Below are 25984 nucleotides of genomic sequence, written 5' to 3'. Positions count from 1 at the left end.
AGAGAATAAGCGCAAAGAAATGGCGAAATTGGGATGGCATTTGGAATGTGGCCGCTTCCTGTAGAGCCCGTTCCCACTCGGAATCATCTAGCAACAGTCCTTCTCTGATGACAGCTTGCTGGAACGTTGCATACACTGTGCCGTCAACAGTGCGCAAATTCTCGAACGATGTTGGTCCTTTGCGGTAGCACAGTAGCAATCGCAAACAGTAGCGCTCCAAGAGCTGCATTCCGCAGGACACCATGCGTCCAACTACCGTTTTGTGCGAGGTACGGGTGCGACGTATCCACTGCTTGGTGCCAAGTTCGTGCCACGGTTGTCGCTGACGCGCTGTCGGTTCACCGTACCGATAGTACATGGGTACGTAGTGATAAAGGAGCGTTTTGGCGAAATCGTCGTTAGCCGCAAGCAAGAAAAATTGAGTCAGCATTGTACATTTTCCCCGGTTTAACGCGCACGAAAGGTTCTCGTTCGCTCGGTAAAACACGTACTGCTGGTTCTCCAGGTGGATGGGCAGCGTCACGACGGTGTGCGTTTTCGCCTGCAGCTCGAAACGCATGATACGCCAGCAGCTGTCTGTCGGTGATAGGTAGCGTGCGTCGATGATCTGCTGTATCTAATCATTGCCACCAGTGAGAGATACGCTCAGCCGATCCTATCTCTCTGAACCTTGTACACGTACTTGTACAGATTTAAGGGAATCATATCAGGTATGATTCCATATTAGGTATGATTCCATTAGAATAATCTGTATCTGTAACGCGTAGTGAAAGGTAAACCGGCATCTTAACAAGGCGTCATCATTTCTGATTATCATTTACTTGTATCAGTGTTAAGTCCTATCCGCCTTTCATTTGCTACGAAGGAGGAGAATATAATTTGGCTTAATTAACTACCTCAAAGTGTACGTTTTTACCGGCCAATTGAAGTACAATTTGTCAAAGAAACAAAAGAAGTGTTAGAGGGTGCAAAAGAAATTAATGATCAAATTTTGACCACATTGGCTCTAAAAATAATCTTAAGTGGCACAGATGATGTGATAGTGTCTTTTAATTTTTATATGAGTATGATAGATGGGAAAGTGTTTGCCTATGTTACTAATACTCAATCAATGAAAACTTGTTGTGTAAGTGGAGCTATGCCAAGCCAGATGAATAACTTGAATGAAGTGGAAAATGGATGTTGTGTTCATCCTGAAATTTTGAACTTTAGAATTTCTCCGTTACATTGCTGGATGCGGTTTTTAGAGCGTCTGAAATACTGAAACAAATTTAGCAAGCACTAGTATGACCACACGGTCCAATGATCAGCAACATCAGGAACTAAGTTCTGATTCCGATGGACAGGACAGTGCAGGGCTTGGAGAAGAAGGCTGTATTACATACGCTAAATATTAGTTTTGCACATGTTGTTGAAGGTTTAAAGAGGTTTTGGAAGTTTTGCAAATGATATCAATATCTTTAGCAATAGTTAGTCTTCATCCAACTACTGAACACGACTGAACTATAATACAAGCGAATATCTTTAGATATTGTTACAATACTTGTCTATAAGGACCAGGCACCTCCATTACCTCAGGTAGTGGGCGACGGTAGATACCAATATTTTTTCAAAGGTAACTGTGATCTCGATTTTGTTTTGCCTACCTATAAGATCCTAATACTAATAATAGAATGTCGATACCTTAAAATTTGATGTCTCCAACTTTAAATAAAGTTTAACGAAAATGTTGAGTCTACAAATAACTTATAACACTGATTGGTTTTAAATTTAAAGAGTAAATCTGGTACAATTTAGATGCAAGTTGGGTAAAAAAAAATATAATTTAATGTAAAAAGAAATAAATAAGAATAAATGTAAATAGTTACGAAAAAGGGTGACCATGCGTTTTTACTCATGTAACGTCTATTATTAAAACAGATGCATCACGCAACTTCCAAGACACGTCGACCCCGGATAGTCACTGAACAGCATCAACATTTATAAGGGTTTGCATTATAAATGTGAGCCCTCGTGAACTATCCGTTGTCCGACGTGACTCTTGGTTTCGTGTGCTGAGCGGTTTGATAAAAAAAGGGCACTTTCGATGCTTTCGGAACGCCATGGTCACCCTTTTCGATGCAGAGCAATGTTGCAGTTAATTTTTGAAAAATTAACGCAGTGTAAAAAGAATAAAATAAGTTATTTATAATGAACAAAGTAGAAATAAAATAACGAATCATATGTAAAACAAAATAGCTACAATAAATATCAATATAATAACCAATTAGTGCTGTAAGTTATTTGTTTCTTAAATAAATAAATTGGCATTAGCGGTTAGTGTAGTATGTGGGGTTTTAGAGTAAAGTGTTGAAACTGTGTTAATAATTAATGCTATTCAACATGAAAAAAAATTAAAATGAACAGTGAGTAAGGTTGCAAAACTATTATTTAATTATTAAAGATACAAAATTGATTGTTTGTGTGTGTTCGTACATCATTGAGTTTTTAACGTATGAGCTGACACAGTACGACAACCATTTCTTCATTGACATGTAAGCGTGAGAGCGCAATTTGATGTTGTTCGTTAAAAAAAAAATAAAAGCGGCCATATGTGCTCCAATTATTAAATCGTAAAAATATAATAATAAGCATATAAAAAAACACATCACAAAACTTCCAAGATACGTCGGACCCCGGATAGTCACTCAACAGCATCAACATTTATAAGCGTTTGCTTTATAAATGTGAGCTCTCGTGAACTATCCGTTGTCCGACGTGACTTTTGGTTTCGTGTGGTAAGTGTGTTAACTTAATAATTAATTAATGGTTGTTTTGTGTGTATTATAAATTATCGTTTAAATACGGTTAGAATCTTTAAAGTTAAATAATAGTTTTGCAACCTTATGTATTAGAATGAGAGTGAAACAAAATCTAACCTAACTTTCTTAGCGCAATGCATAAAAGGTTACATAATACGCTTATTTTACACTTTGCGCTTGCCTACATCGCAATTGCAAAAATGTTTTGTGCAATGCTGTCGTGTAGAACTTTCTATTTCGGTTGCATCAATCCGCTCCTTGGTGTTCACCCGCACAAAGAAGATACGGTACTTGTGAGCACCAACGATATATTTGTTGCGACATCTTTGGCAATTGTTGTGATGATACTCCGATACCGATCCCGGTGTCTCTAAAAGCAGAGTAGTGTATTAGTAAATGTGTAATAGTGTTGCGTACAATATGTGCATACGTACGTTAACAGTTACAGTCCCGTGATGTAGTTTCCAGAGGTCTATCCCGATGCTGCTACTTAATGCTCTTGATTGACACCGCTGCTGCATGTTGTTTGTTCGCGTGCTCCCAAAGTGATGCGGCGACATGAAATAAATAAAAAAAGAAAAAATTAATAAGTGAATAACACCAATGGTAGGTATGGATAACGACGATACGTACATTATGTTTTACTGGTTACGATGAATGTCAGTTGTCTTCGCCTCTGTTTTATGCTTGATGTGTGATGAATATCCACTTGCTCGTTGCAGCATCCGCGATAAGGTCCCGTTCAGCTTCTGAAAGCTATGGAAAATGGAATTGTAAATATGTTGCAAATTTTGAATAGAACGGTGAAATGATTAAAAAGGAAAAAATATGATACCTGATAAAAGAAAACACTCCAACATGTGGTGATAGCTGAATCAGAGTAGAAAGTTGAATTAGTTGTCCTGGAAAGAGCAAATTGTGTAAGCAAAAAAAATTAGGCGTATGTTGTATGCATATTATTTGTGTGTGAAGAAATGTATAACTTACCTATTATTTGGGTCGTCATAAATTGGGCGAATCCATTCATCCTTGGGTTGAAGCTGGTTCGTCGACAAATAGTCAAATTATTACCTGTAGGTAGGAGAGGTTAGAGCTACTTGGTAATGCAATATTTTAAAACGGACTGGTTTTCGTTCCTTTTTTCTCTTACCAACATACGAACGCGTTCCAGCATCATCATTCAATGTAGTGAGGCATGAGGCACAGACAAATTTGATAACTGTAGTAGGATTAATAAAAAAAGTTAGTTAGTAGGATATAAAGTTTTTTTTTCTTAGATTTGTATTTCTTCTTTTCACCTACCAACACGCGAATGCGTCTGAATCCGATGATTGAGGGCGTCCGAAAACTCGATGAGGGCGAACAAATTATTAACTGTAATCGATGAGGAAAAAAGGTTCACAATTACTTCTTGCTTGTATTTGATACTTTCATTCTTTTTCCTTACCTCCATCCGAATGCGTTCAACCATCAACAATAAGCTCGACCAATAAGGCACGAAGGACACATGGTATCTGTAATATGAATAAAAACAAAACAGATAGTAATGCAGTTTGTTTTTTCTTCGTTCCCAAATGTTCTTACCTGAATCCCCGAACACGTTCAATCGTCAATGATTTCTCGATACACAATGTTTCGCGTTGAGACACCATCTTGATTGTCGTGTTCAGGATTTGCGATCGGCGCAGCTATATTTGCTCGTGTCGTGACGCGGGACACTGCCACGTACAGCTGGCCGTGTGCAAACACATCCTTTGGCAGATAGAGGCCCAGATGGTTCAGTGGTTGTCCTTGTGCTTTATTAATGGTCATGGCAAAGCACACCTGCACCTGTGGGAACTGTTTGCGGTGGATTTGGAACGGTTGGCCCTTGTCGTTGCTGTCACAGTAGATGCGTAGCAGCAGCACGTCCGTTCCTCACCGCTTTCCCGTCAATATCTTGGCGTGCAAGCAATGCGTCTTCATGTCCACAATCTGAAGACGCGTTCCGTTGCAAAGTCCCATGTCGGAATTGAGGTTTCGCAACAACAGCACCGGTGTCGATCGCTTCAGCCGTAAGCGATGCAGTGGTATGCCGCTATTGTTGAGGTATTCGGATGGAATCCGTAAGTGTTCATGCTCCTCCGGGTTTAGCAATGTGTCCACGGAACGATACTACCTTGCCTGCCCGGGTAACTGATCTATCACAATGTTGTTAATGGCAGCAACGTCAACATTAAAAGGAGACAGGATCGCACGATCGGAAAAGAATCGATCTGGATCCTGACAGTTCCGTTGCATGTCTGGGTAGATGCGGGCAATCAGCTTATTGATGTCCTGAGCCGAGTTCGCCGTACGGGGTACAGTCATATCGTGCGGTATTTTTGCCAACGATGGGTCCGCTCCTGCAAACGTATCGTGTCGCCCTTCTCCGATACGCAGCAAAAAATTGGCAAATTCCTGCAGCTCGCTGGCTCGAGTCGCGTTAGGAGCCGTGCGTACCAGCATGTTAACGCACAGCAGTACCACCTTGCCGCCAAATGGTCGCTGCACGCCCGTTATGTCCCGAATGGTACGATCGACTGCTTCCAACGCTTATTGGCTGCTCATGGATGCTTCGTCCCACACGATTAGCGTTGCCTGGCGGATGAGTTCAGCGCGCTTCGACTGTACTGGGATGTTGCAAGTGGAGTGTCGGTTTAAGTCGAGCGGAAGCTTAAACGTTGAGTGGATCGTTCTTCCTCCACTAAGGAACAGCGCTGCTATTCCACTCGCCGTAGTGGCAAGCGCAATGTTTGATTGGCGTCGCGTGTATGCGAGGACTTTTTCCAGCACGAAAGATTTGCCCGTACCGCCAGGACCGTCCAGGAAGAAAAAGCGATTGTCTTCAGCATTATAGATTCCGGTTGAGTTGGTGTTCACATCCGTATCCGTTGTAGTGCTCGTCGATATCCGAACTCGATCAATGGCCGCCGTAATTTTGTCGTACACTGTACGCTGCTCGTCGTTGAGTAGGTGTAGGGTGGCCAAAGTTTCGTCGAGATCGTTCACTGCGTAAGCCCGTTCGGTCGTGATGAACTCGTTCACCTCATTCGCATCGTTCCTGAGGTGCCCTCCAACGTGTTCATAATCCTGCAGCTGTGGCATATCGGGAAAGGTGGTTAAATCCTTTGCCGGAATGGTACGTCGCAAAAACCGATCGATTTCGCGCAGCGCACGAAAACGTTCGACGTCAATCAGCAACGTATTCAGGTCGGACTGTTGTGATGTATACCGGTCGCGATCGTGGAAGCGAAAGTCTTCACACAATAGCTCTTCGTACATATCCCACAGCTTGCGCGGTTCTTGCGGCATCCCAGGTGAGAGAATAAGCGCAAAGAAATGGCGAAATTGGGATGGCATTTGGAATGTGGCCGCTTCCTGTAGAGCCCGTTCCCACTCGGAATCATCTAGCAACAGTCCTTCTCTGATGACAGCTTGCTGGAACGTTGCATACACTGTGCCGTCAACAGTGCGCAAATTCTCGAACGGTGTTGGTCCTTTGCGGTAGCACAGTAGCAATCGCAAACAGTAGCGCTCGAAGAGCTGCATACCGCAGGACACCATGCATCCAACTACCGTTTTGTGCGAGGTACGGGTGCGACGTATCCACTGCTTGGTGCCAAGTTCGTGCCACGGTTGTCGCTGACGCGCTGTCGGTTCACCGTACCGATAGTACATGGGTACGTCGTGATAAAGAAGCGTTTTGGCGAAATCGTCGTTAGCCGCAAGCAAGAAAAATTGAGTCAGCATTGTACATTTTCCCCGGTTTAACGCGCACGAAAGGTTCTCGTTCGCTCGGTAAAACACGTACTGCTGGTTCTCCAGGTGGATGGGCAGCGTCACGACGGTGTGCGTTTTCGCCTGCAGCTCGAAACGCATGATACGCCAGCAGCTGTCTGTCGGTGATAGGTAGCGTGCGTCGATGATCTGCTGTATCTAATCATTGCCACCAGTGAGAGATACGCTCAGCCGATCCTATCTCTCTGAACCTTGTACACGTACTTGTACAGATTTAAGGGAATCATATCAGGTATGATTCCATATTAGGTATGATTCCATTAGAATAATCTGTATCTGTAACGCGTAGTGAAAGGTAAACCGGCATCTTAACAAGGCGTCATCATTTCTGATTATCATTTACTTGTATCAGCGTTAAGTCCTATCCGCCTTTCATTTGCTACGAAGGAGGAGGATATAATTTGGCTTAATTAACTACCTCAAAGTGTACGTTTTTACCGGCCAATTGAAGTACAATTTGTCAAAGAAACAAAAGAAGTGTTAGAGGGTGCAAAAGAAATTAATGATCAAATTTTGACCACATTGGCTCTAAAAATAATCTTAAGTGGCACAGATGATGTGATAGTGTCTTTTAATTTTTATATGAGTATGATAGATGGGAAAGTGTTTGCCTATGTTACTAATACTCAATCAATGAAAACTTGTTGTGTAAGTGGAGCTATGCCAAGCCAGATGAATAACTTGAATGAAGTGGAAAATGGATGTTGTGTTCATCCTGAAATTTTGAACTTTAGAATTTCTCCGTTACATTGCTGGATGCGGTTTTTAGAGCGTCTGAAATACTGAAACAAATTTAGCAAGCACTAGTATGACCACACGGTCCAATGATCAGCAACATCAGGAACTAAGTTCTGATTCCGATGGACAGGACAGTGCAGGGCTTGGAGAAGAAGGCTGTATTACATACGCTAAATATTAGTTTTGCACATGTTGTTGAAGGTTTAAAGAGGTTTTGGAAGTTTTGCAAATGATATCAATATCTTTAGCAATAGTTAGTCTTCATCCAACTACTGAACACGACTGAACTATAATACAAGCGAATATCTTTAGATATTGTTACAATACTTGTCTATAAGGACCAGGCACCTCCATTACCTCAGGTAGTGGGCGACGGTAGATACCAATATTTTTTCAAAGGTAACTGTGATCTCGATTTTGTTTTGCCTACCTATAAGATCCTAATACTAATAATAGAATGTCGATACCTTAAAATTTGATGTCTCCAACTTTAAATAAAGTTTAACGAAAATGTTGAGTCTACAAATAACTTATAACACTGATTGGTTTTAAATTTAAAGAGTAAATCTGGTACAATTTAGATGCAAGTTGGGTAAAAAAAAATATAATTTAATGTAAAAAGAAATAAATAAGAATAAATGTAAATAGTTACGAAAAAGGGTGACCATGCGTTTTTACTCATGTAACGTCTATTATTAAAACAGATGCATCACGCAACTTCCAAGACACGTCGACCCCGGATAGTCACTGAACAGCATCAACATTTATAAGGGTTTGCATTATAAATGTGAGCCCTCGTGAACTATCCGTTGTCCGACGTGACTCTTGGTTTCGTGTGCTGAGCGGTTTGATAAAAAAAGGGCACTTTCGATGCTTTCGGAACGCCATGGTCACCCTTTTCGATGCAGAGCAATGTTGCAGTTAATTTTTGAAAAATTAACGCAGTGTAAAAAAAATAAAATAAGTTATTTATAATGAACAAAGTAGAAATAAAATAACGAATCATATGTAAAACAAAATAGCTACAATAAATATCAATATAATAACCAATTAGTGCTGTAAGTTATTTGTTTCTTAAATAAATAAATTGGCATTAGCGGTTAGTGTAGTATGTGGGGTTTTAGAGTAAAGTGTTGAAACTGTGTTAATAATTAATGCTATTCAACATGAAAAAAAATTAAAATGAACAGTGAGTAAGGTTGCAAAACTATTATTTAATTATTAAAGATACAAAATTGATTGTTTGTGTGTGTTCGTACATCATTGAGTTTTTAACGTATGAGCTGACACAGTACGACAACCATTTCTTCATTGACATGTAAGCGTGAGAGCGCAATTTGATGTTGTTCGTTAAAAAAAAAATAAAAGCGGCCATATGTGCTCCAATTATTAAATCGTAAAAATATAATAATAAGCATATAAAAAAACACATCACAAAACTTCCAAGATACGTCGGACCCCGGATAGTCACTCAACAGCATCAACATTTATAAGCGTTTGCTTTATAAATGTGAGCTCTCGTGAACTATCCGTTGTCCGACGTGACTTTTGGTTTCGTGTGGTAAGTGTGTTAACTTAATAATTAATTAATGGTTGTTTTGTGTGTATTATAAATTATCGTTTAAATACGGTTAGAATCTTTAAAGTTAAATAATAGTTTTGCAACCTTATGTATTAGAATGAGAGTGAAACAAAATCTAACCTAACTTTCTTAGCGCAATGCATAAAAGGTTACATAATACGCTTATTTTACACTTTGCGCTTGCCTACATCGCAATTGCAAAAATGTTTTGTGCAATGCTGTCGTGTAGAACTTTCTATTTCGGTTGCATCAATCCGCTCCTTGGTGTTCACCCGCACAAAGAAGATACGGTACTTGTGAGCACCAACGATATATTTGTTGCGACATCTTTGGCAATTGTTGTGATGATACTCCGATACCGATCCCGGTGTCTCTAAAAGCAGAGTAGTGTATTAGTAAATGTGTAATAGTGTTGCGTACAATATGTGCATACGTACGTTAACAGTTACAGTCCCGTGATGTAGTTTCCAGAGGTCTATCCCGATGCTGCTACTTAATGCTCTTGATTGACACCGCTGCTGCATGTTGTTTGTTCGCGTGCTCCCAAAGTGATGCGGCGACATGAAATAAATAAAAAAAGAAAAAATTAATAAGTGAATAACACCAATGGTAGGTATGGATAACGACGATACGTACATTATGTTTTACTGGTTACGATGAATGTCAGTTGTCTTCGCCTCTGTTTTATGCTTGATGTGTGATGAATATCCACTTGCTCGTTGCAGCATCCGCGATAAGGTCCCGTTCAGCTTCTGAAAGCTATGGAAAATGGAATTGTAAATATGTTGCAAATTTTGAATAGAACGGTGAAATGATTAAAAAGGAAAAAATATGATACCTGATAAAAGAAAACACTCCAACATGTGGTGATAGCTGAATCAGAGTAGAAAGTTGAATTAGTTGTCCTGGAAAGAGCAAATTGTGTAAGCAAAAAAAATTAGGCGTATGTTGTATGCATATTATTTGTGTGTGAAGAAATGTATAACTTACCTATTATTTGGGTCGTCATAAATTGGGCGAATCCATTCATCCTTGGGTTGAAGCTGGTTCGTCGACAAATAGTCAAATTATTACCTGTAGGTAGGAGAGGTTAGAGCTACTTGGTAATGCAATATTTTAAAACGGACTGGTTTTCGTTCCTTTTTTCTCTTACCAACATACGAACGCGTTCCAGCATCATCATTCAATGTAGTGAGGCATGAGGCACAGACAAATTTGATAACTGTAGTAGGATTAATAAAAAAAGTTAGTTAGTAGGATATAAAGTTTTTTTTTCTTAGATTTGTATTTCTTCTTTTCACCTACCAACACGCGAATGCGTCTGAATCCGATGATTGAGGGCGTCCGAAAACTCGATGAGGGCGAACAAATTATTAACTGTAATCGATGAGGAAAAAAGGTTCACAATTACTTCTTGCTTGTATTTGATACTTTCATTCTTTTTCCTTACCTCCATCCGAATGCGTTCAACCATCAACAATAAGCTCGACCAATAAGGCACGAAGGACACATGGTATCTGTAATATGAATAAAAACAAAACAGATAGTAATGCAGTTTGTTTTTTCTTCGTTCCCAAATGTTCTTACCTGAATCCCCGAACACGTTCAATCGTCAATGATTTCTCGATACACAATGTTTCGCGTTGAGACACCATCTTGATTGTCGTGTTCAGGATTTGCGATCGGCGCAGCTATATTTGCTCGTGTCGTGACGCGGGACACTGCCACGTACAGCTGGCCGTGTGCAAACACATCCTTTGGCAGATAGAGGCCCAGATGGTTCAGTGGTTGTCCTTGTGCTTTATTAATGGTCATGGCAAAGCACACCTGCACCTGTGGGAACTGTTTGCGGTGGATTTGGAACGGTTGGCCCTTGTCGTTGCTGTCACAGTAGATGCGTAGCAGCAGCACGTCCGTTCCTCACCGCTTTCCCGTCAATATCTTGGCGTGCAAGCAATGCGTCTTCATGTCCACAATCTGAAGACGCGTTCCGTTGCAAAGTCCCATGTCGGAATTGAGGTTTCGCAACAACAGCACCGGTGTCGATCGCTTCAGCCGTAAGCGATGCAGTGGTATGCCGCTATTGTTGAGGTATTCGGATGGAATCCGTAAGTGTTCATGCTCCTCCGGGTTTAGCAATGTGTCCACGGAACGATACTACCTTGCCTGCCCGGGTAACTGATCTATCACAATGTTGTTAATGGCAGCAACGTCAACATTAAAAGGAGACAGGATCGCACGATCGGAAAAGAATCGATCTGGATCCTGACAGTTCCGTTGCATGTCTGGGTAGATGCGGGCAATCAGCTTATTGATGTCCTGAGCCGAGTTCGCCGTACGGGGTACAGTCATATCGTGCGGTATTTTTGCCAACGATGGGTCCGCTCCTGCAAACGTATCGTGTCGCCCTTCTCCGATACGCAGCAAAAAATTGGCAAATTCCTGCAGCTCGCTGGCTCGAGCGGAAGCTTAAACGTTGAGTGGATCGTTCTTCCTCCACTAAGGAACAGCGCTGCTATTCCACTCGCCGTAGTGGCAAGCGCAATGTTTGATTGGCGTCGCGTGTATGCGAGGACTTTTTCCAGCACGAAAGATTTGCCCGTACCGCCAGGACCGTCCAGGAAGAAAAAGCGATTGTCTTCAGCATTATAGATTCCGGTTGAGTTGGTGTTCACATCCGTATCCGTTGTAGTGCTCGTCGATATCCGAACTCGATCAATGGCCGCCGTAATTTTGTCGTACACTGTACGCTGCTCGTCGTTGAGTAGGTGTAGGGTGGCCAAAGTTTCGTCGAGATCGTTCACTGCGTAAGCCCGTTCGGTCGTGATGAACTCGTTCACCTCATTCGCATCGTTCCTGAGGTGCCCTCCAACGTGTTCATAATCCTGCAGCTGTGGCATATCGGGAAAGGTGGTTAAATCCTTTGCCGGAATGGTACGTCGCAAAAACCGATCGATTTCGCGCAGCGCACGAAAACGTTCGACGTCAATCAGCAACGTATTCAGGTCGGACTGTTGTGATGTATACCGGTCGCGATCGTGGAAGCGAAAGTCTTCACACAATAGCTCTTCGTACATATCCCACAGCTTGCGCGGTTCTTGCGGCATCCCAGGTGAGAGAATAAGCGCAAAGAAATGGCGAAATTGGGATGGCATTTGGAATGTGGCCGCTTCCTGTAGAGCCCGTTCCCACTCGGAATCATCTAGCAACAGTCCTTCTCTGATGACAGCTTGCTGGAACGTTGCATACACTGTGCCGTCAACAGTGCGCAAATTCTCGAACGGTGTTGGTCCTTTGCGGTAGCACAGTAGCAATCGCAAACAGTAGCGCTCGAAGAGCTGCATACCGCAGGACACCATGCATCCAACTACCGTTTTGTGCGAGGTACGGGTGCGACGTATCCACTGCTTGGTGCCAAGTTCGTGCCACGGTTGTCGCTGACGCGCTGTCGGTTCACCGTACCGATAGTACATGGGTACGTCGTGATAAAGGAGCGTTTTGGCGAAATCGTCGTTAGCCGCAAGCAAGAAAAATTGAGTCAGCATTGTACATTTTCCCCGGTTTAACGCGCACGAAAGGTTCTCGTTCGCTCGGTAAAACACGTACTGCTGGTTCTCCAGGTGGATGGGCAGCGTCACGACGGTGTGCGTTTTCGCCTGCAGCTCGAAACGCATGATACGCCAGCAGCTGTCTGTCGGTGATAGGTAGCGTGCGTCGATGAACTGCTGTATCTAATCATTGCCACCAGTGAGAGATACGCTCAGCCGATCCTATCTCTCTGAACCTTGTACACGTACTTGTACAGATTTAAGGGAATCATATCAGGTATGATTCCATATTAGGTATGATTCCATTAGAATAATCTGTATCTGTAACGCGTAGTGAAAGGTAAACCGGCATCTTAACAAGGCGTCATCATTTCTGATTATCATTTACTTGTATCAGTGTTAAGTCCTATCCGCCTTTCATTTGCTACGAAGGAGGAGAATATAATTTGGCTTAATTAACTACCTCAAAGTGTACGTTTTTACCGGCCAATTGAAGTACAATTTGTCAAAGAAACAAAAGAAGTGTTAGAGGGTGCAAAAGAAATTAATGATCAAATTTTGACCACATTGGCTCTAAAAATAATCTTAAGTGGCACAGATGATGTGATAGTGTCTTTTAATTTTTATATGAGTATGATAGATGGGAAAGTGTTTGCCTATGTTACTAATACTCAATCAATGAAAACTTGTTGTGTAAGTGGAGCTATGCCAAGCCAGATGAATAACTTGAATGAAGTGGAAAATGGATGTTGTGTTCATCCTGAAATTTTGAACTTTAGAATTTCTCCGTTACATTGCTGGATGCGGTTTTTAGAGCGTCTGAAATACTGAAACAAATTTAGCAAGCACTAGTATGACCACACGGTCCAATGATCAGCAACATCAGGAACTAAGTTCTGATTCCGATGGACAGGACAGTGCAGGGCTTGGAGAAGAAGGCTGTATTACATACGCTAAATATTAGTTTTGCACATGTTGTTGAAGGTTTAAAGAGGTTTTGGAAGTTTTGCAAATGATATCAATATCTTTAGCAATAGTTAGTCTTCATCCAACTACTGAACACGACTGAACTATAATACAAGCGAATATCTTTAGATATTGTTACAATACTTGTCTATAAGGACCAGGCACCTCCATTACCTCAGGTAGTGGGCGACGGTAGATACCAATATTTTTTCAAAGGTAACTGTGATCTCGATTTTGTTTTGCCTACCTATAAGATCCTAATACTAATAATAGAATGTCGATACCTTAAAATTTGATGTCTCCAACTTTAAATAAAGTTTAACGAAAATGTTGAGTCTACAAATAACTTATAACACTGATTGGTTTTAAATTTAAAGAGTAAATCTGGTACAATTTAGATGCAAGTTGGGTAAAAAAAAATATAATTTAATGTAAAAAGAAATAAATAAGAATAAATGTAAATAGTTACGAAAAAGGGTGACCATGCGTTTTTACTCATGTAACGTCTATTATTAAAACAGATGCATCACGCAACTTCCAAGACACGTCGACCCCGGATAGTCACTGAACAGCATCAACATTTATAAGGGTTTGCATTATAAATGTGAGCCCTCGTGAACTATCCGTTGTCCGACGTGACTCTTGGTTTCGTGTGCTGAGCGGTTTGATAAAAAAAGCGCACTTTCGATGCTTTCGGAACGCCATGGTCACCCTTTTCGATGCAGAGCAATGTTGCAGTTAATTTTTGAAAAATTAACGCAGTGTAAAAAAAATAAAATAAGTTATTTATAATGAACAAAGTAGAAATAAAATAACGAATCATATGTAAAACAAAATAGCTACAATAAATATCAATATAATAACCAATTAGTGCTGTAAGTTATTTGTTTCTTAAATAAATAAATTGGCATTAGCGGTTAGTGTAGTATGTGGGGTTTTAGAGTAAAGTGTTGAAACTGTGTTAATAATTAATGCTATTCAACATGAAAAAAAATTAAAATGAACAGTGAGTAAGGTTGCAAAACTATTATTTAATTATTAAAGATACAAAATTGATTGTTTGTGTGTGTTCGTACATCATTGAGTTTTTAACGTATGAGCTGACACAGTACGACAACCATTTCTTCATTGACATGTAAGCGTGAGAGCGCAATTTGATGTTGTTCGTTAAAAAAAAAATAAAAGCGGCCATATGTGCTCCAATTATTAAATCGTAAAAATATAATAATAAGCATATAAAAAAACACATCACAAAACTTCCAAGATACGTCGGACCCCGGATAGTCACTCAACAGCATCAACATTTATAAGCGTTTGCTTTATAAATGTGAGCTCTCGTGAACTATCCGTTGTCCGACGTGACTTTTGGTTTCGTGTGGTAAGTGTGTTAACTTAATAATTAATTAATGGTTGTTTTGTGTGTATTATAAATTATCGTTTAAATACGGTTAGAATGTTTAAAGTTAAATAATAGTTTTGCAACCTTATGTATTAGAATGAGAGTGAAACAAAATCTAACCTAACTTTCTTAGCGCAATGCATAAAAGGTTACATAATACGCTTATTTTACACTTTGCGCTTGGCTACATCGCAATTGCAAAAATGTTTTGTGCAATGCTGTCGTGTAGAACTTTCTGTTTCGGTTGCATCAATCCGCTCCTTGGTGTTCACCCGCACAAAGAACATACGGTACTTGTGAGCACCAACGATATATTTGTTGCGACATCTTTGGCAATTGTTGTGATGATACTCCGATGCCGATCCCGGTGTCTCTAAAAGCAGAGTAGTGTATTAGTAAATGTGTAATAGTGTTGCGTACAATATGTGCATACGTACGTTAACAGTTACAGTCCCGTGATGTAGTTTCCAGAGGTCTGTCCCGATGCTGCTACTTGATGCTCTTGATTGACACCGCTGCTGCATGTTGTTTGTTCGCGTGCTCCCAAAGTGATGCGGCGACATGAAATAAATAAAAAAAAGAAAAAAATAATAAGTGAATAACACCAATGGTAGGTATGGATAACGACGATACGTACATTATGTTTTACTGATTACGATGAATGTCAGTTGTCTTCGCCTCTGTTTTATGCTTGATGTGTGATGAATATCCACTTGCTCGTTGCAGCATCCGGGATAAGGTCTCGTTCAGCTTCTGAAAGCTATGGAAAATGGAATTGTAAATATGTTGCAAATTTTGAATAGAACGGAAAATTAAGCGTATGTTGTATGCATATTATTTGTGTGTGAAGAAATGTATAACTTACCTATTATTTGGGTCGTCATAAATTGGGCGAATCCATTCATCCTTGGGTTGAAGCTGGTTCGTCGACAAATAGTCTAATTATTACCTGTAGGTAGGAGAGGTTAGAGCTACTTGGTAATGAAATATTTTAAAACGGACTGGTTTTCGTTCCTTTTTTCTCTTACCAACATACGAACGCGTTCCAGCATCATCATTGAATGTAGTGAGGCATGAGGCACAGACATTTTTGATAACTGTAGTAGGATTAATAAAAAAAGTTAGTTATTTTGTTATTAAATTTCTTATTTTTTCTCTTTCTACTTACCTACATTGGAATGCGTCCGAATTATCCGAAAGTCACGATCGATGAACTTGGTCAAAGTTTATGTTTGTTTTCGGGCTGAAATAAAAAGGAAGGATATAAAGTTTTTTTTTTTTCTTAGATTTGTATTTCTTCTTTTCACCTGCCAACACGCGAATGCGTCTGAATCCGATGATTGAGGGCGTCCGAAAACTCGATGAGGGTGAACAAATTATTAACTGTAATCGATGAGGGAAAAAGGTTCACAATTACTTCTTGCTTGTATTTGGTTCTTTCATTCGTTTTCCTTACCTCCATCCGAATGCGTTCAATCATCAGGACACATGGTATCTGTAATATGAATAAAAACAAAACAGATAGTAATGCAGTTTGTTTTTTCTTCGTTCCCAAATGTTCTTACCTGAATCCCCGAACACGTTCAGTCGTCAATGATTTCTCGATACACAATGTTTCGCGTTGAGACACCATCTTGATTGTCGTGTTCAGGATTTGCGATCGGCGCAGCTATATTTGCTCGTGTCGTGACGCGGGACACTGCCACGTACAGCTGGCCGAGTGCAAACACATCCTTTGGCAGATAGAGGCCCAGATGGTTCAGTGGTTGTCCTTGTGCTTTATTAATGGTCATGGCAAAGCACACCTGCCCCGGGAACTGTTTGCGGTGGATTTGGAACGGTTGGCCCTTGTCGTTGCTGTCACAGTAGATGCGTAGCAGCAGCACGTCCGTTCCTCACCGCTTTCCCGTCAATATCTTGGCGTGCAAGCAATGCGTCTTCATGTCCACAATCTGAAGACGCGTTCCGTTGCAAAGTCCCATGTCGGAATTGAGATTTCGCAACAACAGCACCGGTGTCGATCGCTTCAGCCGTAAGCGATGCAGTGGTATGCCACTATTGTTGAGGTATTCGGATGGAATCTGTAAGTGTTCATGCTCCTCCGGGTTTAGCAATGTGTCCACGGAACGATACTACCTTGCCTGCCCGGGTAACTGATCTATCACAATGTTGTTAATGGCAGCAACGTCAACATTAAAAGGAGACAGGATCGCACGATCGGAAAAGAATCGATCTGGATCCTGACAGTTCCGTTGCATGTCTGGGTAGATGCGGGCAATCAGCTTATTGATGTCCTGAGCCGAGTTCGCCGTACGGGGTACAGTCATATCGTGCGGTATTTTTGCCAACGATGGGTCCGCTCCTGCAAACGTATCGTGTCGCCCTTCTCCGATACGCAGCAAAAAATTGGCAAATTCCTGCAGCTCGCTGGCTCGAGTCGCGTTAGGAGCCGTGCGTACCAGCATGTTAACGCACAGCCGTAGTGTCGTACAGAGGGACCATAGTGTGCTCCGTTTGATGCACTCGTTGATTATTTGTGCATCATTACCCTTTGGTACGATGGGCGAAATTTGACGGAAGTCACCGGACAGCAGTACCACCTTGCCGCCAAATGGTCGCTGCACGCCCGTTATGTCCCGAATGGTACGATCGACTGCTTCCAACGCTTATTGGCTGCTCATGGATGCTTCGTCCCACACGATTAGCGTTGCCTGGCGGATGAGTTTAGCGCGCTTCGACTGTACTTTTTTTTTAATATTCGTGAAGTTTATTAGAACATTCATATTTAAACATTCGTGGTCAAACATTATTGTTCTCGTCTACTTCACTACGCTTGACTACTTCACTTGTTCCCGTGAGGGTTCCTTTTTGTGAAGTTTTTCTCTATTGCCGCTATAGGCTCTTCTTGTCACCGTGCTGAGCGCACCTTCCATTTTATTTATATAATCGTATCAAGCTCGCTAGTCATTGTTAATTTCGCTTGATTTTGCCTACGTTGGGCACTCCAAAATTACCTAAGTCCCCTTGGTGGTCTCGGACCTCACTGATTAGCGCGACGATGTGTCTGCCTCTGTTGCCGCGGCTTCTTCTGCGGCAGAGAGGCCTCCCGATCCCCTGACGCTTCTGGGCAAGTGCCTCGTTACTTGGCGGGAAATCATCTTCATCACTAGACGAGTTCTCGCCATATAGCCTCGCCAGTGAAACAGCAGTCCGTCGACGCTCCCTCCACCTGGCGACACGTTCACGGTTGGCCGCACGGCGAGCGGCTGTTGTGGGCGATGGAGGTGGTGATGGTGGCCGCCCACCTCGCCTCGCCTCTTGCCGTGCCACCGTGGCAGCACGTCGAGCCGCATTCCTTCGCTGATTTCGTGAGATGGCCACAGAGTTGTCTCGCTGCTGTCCCAGCGACGCTCTATCCTGTGCAGCCAGCCTCTCACGCTCTGCGTCCCAATCAACCTGAAGCCTATCTGTGATCCGTGCAGCAGCCTCACAGATGCGGCTCCAGCGCTCGGGCTCTCCAAAAGACAGCTTAGGATGGTGTCAGCAGTCACGGGATCCGTCCCGCCCTCGTCGAGCAGCTCCTCTCGAACTGCGGCAAACCGCTTACAATCTAACATGGCATGTTCTGCGGTCTCCGCAACACCAGGACACCGCTGGCAGTCCGGGGACGCCGTGAAACCCATTCTGCACAGATAGTCGCGGAAGAATCCGTGTCCCGACAACACCTGTGACAACTGGAATGTCACGTCACCATGCTTTCTGGACTGCCATGCCCTAACGTCCGGGATGGTGCGGTGGACCTACCTGGTGAAGCGGCTGGCGTCGTCGCTCGCTGCGTCTGCGTCCCACTGCTCCTGCCAAAACTGCCGCGTCCGTTCGCGCTCCTCCTGTCGCACTTCGCTGCTGGTTGTTGTCCTGCCGGCTGCTTGAAGGCGCTGGTAGACACGATGGTCCTCGTCCACCAGAAGGCAGATCGGCAACAAGCCCGACAGCATCACCGCCGTCTCGTATCGCGTCGTCCGGAACGAACGCGATACCCGCTTGGCCGTTTTCGCCTGCACCCGTTGCAACAGCCGTCGACACTCGCGGAGCTTCAGCCCGGCTCGCCAGATTGGCGCGGCGTACCGGATAACGGATTCTACCAAGGCCGCCAGTAGACGAGCCTTGCTGGCCTTCGGCCCGTGGTGATTCTTCATCAGCCTGGTCACTGCCTCCGCCATCTTGGTCGCCTTTGCGGTGATGTGCTGCACATGCGGCAACCAAGACAGGTGGTCATGCACCCTGACTCCGAGGTAGCGGATGGAGCGAGAGGAATGCACAACCACCCCGCCGATGTTTATGTCGATTACTGAAGGACACTTCCTGTTCGAGATTCGCCTTCGCCGGAGCCAGTTCGAGTTGGTGTTGCCCCATCCAGCCGTTGATGGAGGAGACCGCCCGTTCTGCCAGCGCCGCCGCTGCTGCCGGTGTTGTCGCAGGAACCATAAGAACGAGATCGTCCGCGTAAGCTACGCTCTCGACCACCGGTGGCAGCGGCACGGAGAGAACACCATCATACAGGATGTTCCACAGCGTGGGGCCCAAGATGGACCCCTGTGGCACCCCTGCAGTAACGTCTCTCACAATTGGACCCTCGTTGGTCTCCACATACAGCTTACGGCCCTCGAAGTAGCTGCGCAGGATTCGTTGCAGCGTCGACGGAACCCCCTTGTCGCGCAATGCACTCGCGATGTCCTGCCACGACGCCGAGTTGAATGCATTGCGGACGTCCAATGCCACCACCATCAGGCAACGATTATCCCGACGGTTCGTCCGGCGGAACGCCATGGCCGTCCTACCGGCCTGGACAACACGTTCTATCGCGCTGATGGTGGATCTTCCACGACGAAATCCGTACTGCTCGTCCGCAAGGAGTGGACCTTCCGGGTCCTCCAGATGCTCGTTTAGCCGCTCGAGGATCAGGCGCTCCAAGACCTTGCCCAGTGCGTCAAGCATGCAGAGAGGCCGGTACGAGGAGCTTTCCCCGGGAGGTTTGCCGGGCTTCGGCAGAAGCACCAGGCGCTGTCTCTTCCATGACGATGGAAACTCGCCACGGTCAAAACAGTCCTGGTACATTCGGCAGAAGACCTCCGGGTACTTCCTGATGGCGGCCTTAACGGCCGCATTCGGGATGCCGTTTAGTCCGGGCGCTTTACGATTGTTCATATTGGCCACTATGATTAGCAGCTCGCTGGTGGTGACTGGCCGCATCTGAAGGGGTGCTTCTGCTACAGGGCACTGCTGCTCCTCGGTGTTATCCGGCCAGGTAACAGGTGGATGCGTGGGGAACAAGTCCCCCACAATCCGCTCCAGCTCGCTGCGATCTGCCTCAGCTGGAACAAAGCTGCCGCGAAGCCGGGACATCACCACCCGATAGCCAGCGCCGAACACGTTGTCCTCTGCCTCCTTCACCAGGTCCTCAAAATGGCGACGCTTACTGGCACGAATGGCTTTGTCCAGCTCATGTCTCGCTGTACGGTGACGCGCGGCCGCGAAGCTGCGCTCCTGCAGGTCAGTTGTCCTCAGCTGCTCACGTGACTGCATACGTGCCTCACGACACGCTTTCCGCAGCTGATCCAGCTCCGGACTCCACCAGAAAACACTCCGACGGGAGCCATGAGGCGACCACGGGACACGCTGCATGGTCTCCTCACACGCGTCGACCATCGCGTCCACCAGCCCAGAGTGTGTCGCTGCTCGCTCCTCGAAACTAGCTGCGTTTAGTGCCAGGAGGTATGCGTCGGCATCAAACTGCCTAGTCTTCCAGCGTCTGCCAGCCGATGCTCTATTCTGTTGCCGAGAATGCCCGCCGTTCGGCCTATGGTGTGGTGGCCGATCCGATGATACTCCGGCTGTACTGCCTACCTCGAACTCGATGTTAAAATGGTCAGATGCGTTGTACGTGCTTCCAACCACCCACGAGTCAACACGTGCAATGCTCGGACTAACGAAGGTGACGTCGATGTGGCTGGCCTGTGCCACGCCATTCCCAGCAAATGTAGGCGCACTCCCTCTGTTAAGTAGCGTAAGGCCTAGTGACTGCGCCATCATGAGTAGTTCCTCGCCTCGCGTGGTGTCACGATTGCTTCCCCAGGCGGTATGTGCGGCGTTGAAATCCCCAGTGACGACCACACTGTCGTGGGACAACACCTCCAGCTGCACCGCCTCGATGAACGCCTCGAACTCGGAGATTAGCAAACATGGAGGAGCATAGCAGGAAACGAAGACAACTCCTGCCACTTGCGCAGCGACAAGACCAGGAACCGCACTACGCCACACCCGCTGTATAGGATACGGCCCGGTCGACACCACGGCTGCAGCTCCTGACGCGTCTAACGCCCAGTTGCCATTATTCGCAGGCGGCCTGTAAACCTCGGACAGCAACAGTACAACTGGGATAATTGGCTTTTTTATAATACAAGGTTTTTTATTCAGGTGTTTTCATGAATACAACCTCTCCTCTCCCATCACACCGTTTACCCGCGAGGGTGTTTTTTGGCGCGGTGTGCCGATTTTCTTCCTCAATCCGTGCATATCTGCACCTTACTCTTTTATTTTCTTATCTCCTTTCCTTTGCTTTCCTCTCCACCCGTTGGGTTCAGATCTTATTCCCATTTCGTACTTGCTAACCTTTCCCCCACTACCGAGCGGCGACATCGGCCTCAAGAGCAGCCGCAGCTTCGGCCGGAGTGAGGATTATTCTCCACCTCTTCCACGCTTGTGCGATCCTCCCCGTCAAACAGGGTACTAGGAATGACTTCCTCGTGTTCACGCCGTCGGGCCCGCCAGCGAGCCACACGCTCGCAGATGGCCGCACGACGCGCAGCTGTTGTTGGTGATGGAGGTGGTGATGGCGGCCGCCCACCTCGTGCCGCTTCTCGTCGTGCCGCTGTTGCTGCTCGGCGAGCAGCATTCCGCCGCTGATTTCGGGCAATCGCAACCGAGTTGTCCCGCTGCGATGGTGCTCCGTCTCTTGCGGCCAGCATCTCCCGCTCGGCATTCCAGTCATCCTGGAGCTCGTCCATGATCCTCTGGACAGCCTCGCACACCCGGCTCCAACGATCGGGGCTCTCCAGGAGACAACTGAGGATGTTGTCGGGAGACAACGGATCCGACCCGCCTAGTAGCTCCTCTCGTACGGCAGCGAATCGCGGACAGCTAAACACCGCGTGTTCAGCCGTCTCAGCCACACCTGGGCAGCGCTGACAGTCCGGGGATGACGTGAAGCCCATGTTGCACAGGTAGTCGCCAAAAAATCCATGACCGGACAATACCTGTGCTAACTAGAAAGTCACGTCTCCGTGCTTCCGTGACTGCCAGGACTTGACGTCCGGAATCACGCGATGTGACCAACGCACGTGACGATTGGCCTCCTCGTTTCCTGCATCAGCGTCCCACTGGGCTTGCCAAGCCTGGTATATTCGCTCGCGTTCATCCGCCCGGATCGTCTCGCCAGTCTCCGTCCGGTCCTCCTGGTGAAGACGGTGATATATTCTGCTATCCTCGTCGATCAGGCGGCAAATCGGGATCAGCCCGGCCAGCAGTACCGCCGTCTCACCGCGCACTGTGCGGAACGCTCTACACTCCCGAATCGCCGTCTTGCGCTATACTCGACCAACAAGCCTGCGGCATTGCTGTCTTTCCAAGCCTTCCGACCATACTGGGGCCCCGTAGCGAAGGATAGAATCCGCTACAGCCGCCAGCAGACGGGCTCGAGACGATTTCGGGCCGCTGTGATTCGGCAGAAGCCGTGTGACTGCCTGAGCGACCTTCATTGCCTTCGTAGTAGCCTTCTCGACGTGAGGGAGCCAGGATAAATGATCCTGGAGCCAGACTCCCAGGTAGCGGATGGACCGGGAGAAGGGAACCACTACGCCGCCGATGTTGATGGAAATCGACGGTGGTCTCCTCAGGCTGGAGATGACCGTCATCTCCGTCTTCTCGGGCGCCAGGGAGAGACGGTGACGGGTCAGCCATTCTCCGATCGACGCAACAGCTGTCTCGGCCTTCGAGGCCGCGGCTTCGGGAGTCACTGCCGGGACGAGAAGAACCAAGTCGTCAGCATAACCAACTAGCTCGGTCCCCTGTGGCAGCGACACTCCCAGGACCCCGTCGTACAGCACGTTCCACAAGGTTGGCCCCAAAATGGACCCTTGGGGAACTCCCGCGCTGATGTGCTGCTCGACGGGTCCCTCGCTGGTCTCGATGATCAGCCGCCGATCCTCGAAGTAGCTGCGAATTATCCTTCGTAGCGGGGATGGAACGCCTTTCTCACGAAGCACGTTGGTGTTGGACTGCCAAGACGCCGTGTTGAAAGCATTACGCACGTCCAAGGCGACCACCATCAAGCAGCGGTTGTCTCGTTGGTTAGTCCGGCGGAAGGACTTGGCCGTCCTTCCCATCTCCACAACTCGCTGGATCGCACTGATGGTGGATCGCCCCTTCCGGAAGCCGTACTGGTGATCTGACAGTCGTGGGGCTTCAGGGTCCTCAAGGTGGAGATTCAAGGCGCTCTAGCACCTTGCCGAGTGCGTCTAGCATGCACAACGGCCGGTACGAGGAGCTTTCCCCGGGAGGTTTGCCAGGCTTTGGCAGCAGCACCAAGCGCTGCCTCTTCCATGAGGAAGGAAACTCGCCACGGTCGAGACAGTCCTGGTACAGTCGGCAGAAGACCTCCGGGTACTCCCTGATCGCTGTCTTCACGGCTGCGTTGGGGATCTCGTCCAATCCCGGCGCCTTCCGGTTGGCCATACATGCCACGATATCCAGCAGCTCTCGCGTGGTGACAGGCGTCAGCGACTGCCCATCCTCGACATCCTCCTCTGCCGGCCAGACGACAGCTGGGTGAGTCGGAAACAGGTCCCCAGAGATGCGTAGCAGCTCCTCCTTGTCAGTCTCGGGAGGCACGTAACTGCCACGAATCCGAGACATGACAGTCCGGTACCCTGCTCCGAACTCGTTCTCCTCCGCCAGTCGGATGAGCTCATCGAATTCAGCGCGCTTGCTGGCCCGAATCGCCTTCTCCATGGACCGCCTCGCAGTCCGGTGGTGCGCTGCTGCAATGCTGCGCTCCTGCAAATCGACCGTGGCAACCATGCGATCGCGAGCAGCTGCACACTCCTCACGGAGGCGTGTGAGCTCAGGTGTCCACCAGAAGAGGGCTCGATGGGGATCACGGTGCGACGAGGTGATCCGCGCCATCGTTTGGTCGCATGCCCGCAGCATGGCATCGACCATCCCCTCCTGGTTAACTGCTCGCTCCTCGAAGTTCGCCGCGCTAAGTGCTGCTCGGAACGCCTCGGCTGAAAACTGCGAAGCCTTCCATCTCCTTCTTGGCTGGTGGCATCGTACCTGATGCTGGTCGTGCTGCTGCTGTCGCCCGCGATTTTGCTGTTGTTGTTGCCGCCGATGATGCTGCTGCTGCTGCGGTCGCTGGTTCTGGCTCTGGTGCTGCTGCTGACTTTGGGGCTGAGGTGGGGAGGACGGCCCGACGGTGTAGAGGATGTACCGGTGGTCGGAAGCCGTATAATACCGCGCCAACGAGTCAGGAGCCACTGCCCATGTGTCGGGGCGTGCGATAGTCTCGCTCGCGAACGACACATCTACGACGCTGGCTGTGGCAACACCGTTCCCGACGAACGTTGGGGTTGTTCCTTGGTTGAGGATCCTCAGCCCAAGCTGCTCGATGGTGTTGAGCAGCGCCTCACCTCGCACTGTGTTACGCTCGCTTCCCCACTCCTCATGCCAGGCGTTGAAGTCGCCTGCCACTACGACGTGAGGGTGGGAAAGTGCCCCCAGTTCCAGCGCCTCAAGAAAGTGCTCGAACTCACCGAGAGTCAGTCGTGGAGGAGCATAGCAGCTGATGAAAGCAACTCCTCCAATCTGGGCGGCCACCAATCCGGGCGTTGGGCTGCACCACACACGCTGGATGGGATGAGCTCCGGTGGCCACCACGGCCACTGCCCCCGATGGTACGTGGACAACGGACCCATTATTTTCCGGAGGCCGGTACACCTCCGAAAGCAGCAGCACGTCGATCCGTTCAGTCCGAGCGGATTGCAAGACGAAATCCTGTGCGGTGCGTCCACTACCTCTTCCAGCTCTGGGGCCGTACGTAGCTTCAGGTATACCTGCGTCCATGATATACCTTCTGCCGGCGCCACTTCGATGGTGTCTGGGCGCACATTTCGCCGAGTCGGCTTTTGTTGACTCTGCTGCTGCCCCGTCGGCCGCTGCTGTCGCGTCTGCTGCTGCTGCTGCAACGCCGGCCACTGCTGGCGTAGTAACCGTGAGCAGTCACGTTCTTGGCGCCAATCGACTGCAGGATTAGTTCGTTCAGCGCCTGCCGGTCTTTCATATGTTCCTCCCGGAGCCGCTCTTCACGCTGGCGAGCCTGCTCCTGAACCGCCTGTAGCTCCTGACGAGCTCGCTCCTGCGCCTGCTGCATGTCAAGTCGAGCTTGCTCGGCGTTGGCGTCCATGCGCTGACGGAGAGCCGAGAGCTCCTGCTGCAGGTCCTGAATGGTCGACAGCAGCTGTTCATTTGTGAGAGAAGTCTCACTCATGAGTTTCCTCAACTCGACCATCTCCGAGCTTGCTGGCTTCAAGGTCGGTAGCGACACTCGAGTCACGGCCACTTTCGCCTCCATGATCTGCGGAAGCTTGGCCGGTCTCGCGTCAGATGAGTCAGCCCTGGGACGAAGGGTTCACCCAGGTACCGACATTCTCCGCACTTTACGCTGGATTTATTCCTCCTCACGGGAGGACGCCAGCAGCGGAAGATAAAACCACCTTTAAACCCCAGAAAAATTAATAAATAAAAACAAAGACAACAGTTTTCTTTATTTTTCGGATTTTTCGGATTTTAGGGTTCGTCGCTTGATTTCTCGTTGAAATCTCCAGAAATAAGGTTCGCGTCCTTGTCCGTCGTTCAAATCACTCGATTCGTCGCCTCTACCATTCGCCGGCTGTTTCTCGCTAACCGCCGGGAAGGTATGCAACCCGCATACAACCAGCGTTACGGTTTTATAGCACGCTGCAGCTTTCCGGTGTGTGTCCCGGCTATCCCTTCGGCTACCGCCCGATACATGGCG

The 25984-nt window shown here is 46.9% G+C and overlaps 2 protein-coding genes across 6 annotated transcripts in view; both read right to left on the bottom strand.

Moving 5' to 3' along the window:
* Positions 1 to 6403, bottom strand: part of LOC125770566 (uncharacterized) — a 91164-nt gene extending 84761 nt beyond the window's left edge. For all 5 annotated transcript variants that reach the window (XM_049440326.1, XM_049440317.1, XM_049440308.1 and 2 more), the window contains exon 1: positions 4249 to 6403. In XM_049440326.1, coding sequence (XP_049296283.1) covers positions 5376 to 6386 — 1011 coding nt within the window. In that variant the 5' untranslated portion in view covers positions 6387 to 6403 and the 3' untranslated portion in view covers positions 4249 to 5375. The remainder of the gene's footprint in view (positions 1 to 4248) is intronic.
* Positions 4404 to 5288, bottom strand: LOC125763968 (uncharacterized). Its single transcript, XM_049427719.1, has 3 exons — positions 4960 to 5288; positions 4723 to 4878; positions 4404 to 4680 (listed from the first exon to the last, which is right to left on the bottom strand). The coding sequence occupies exons 1-3, from the start codon at positions 5286 to 5288 to the stop codon at positions 4404 to 4406; spliced, it is 762 nt and encodes a 253-aa protein (XP_049283676.1).
* Positions 6404 to 25984: the final 19581 nt, after the last annotated feature.

Source organism: Anopheles funestus, chromosome X (genome assembly GCF_943734845.2).
Source record: "Anopheles funestus chromosome X, idAnoFuneDA-416_04, whole genome shotgun sequence".
Taxonomy (NCBI): domain Eukaryota; kingdom Metazoa; phylum Arthropoda; class Insecta; order Diptera; family Culicidae; genus Anopheles; species Anopheles funestus.
This window is presented reverse-complemented; position numbering and strand designations above follow the sequence as displayed.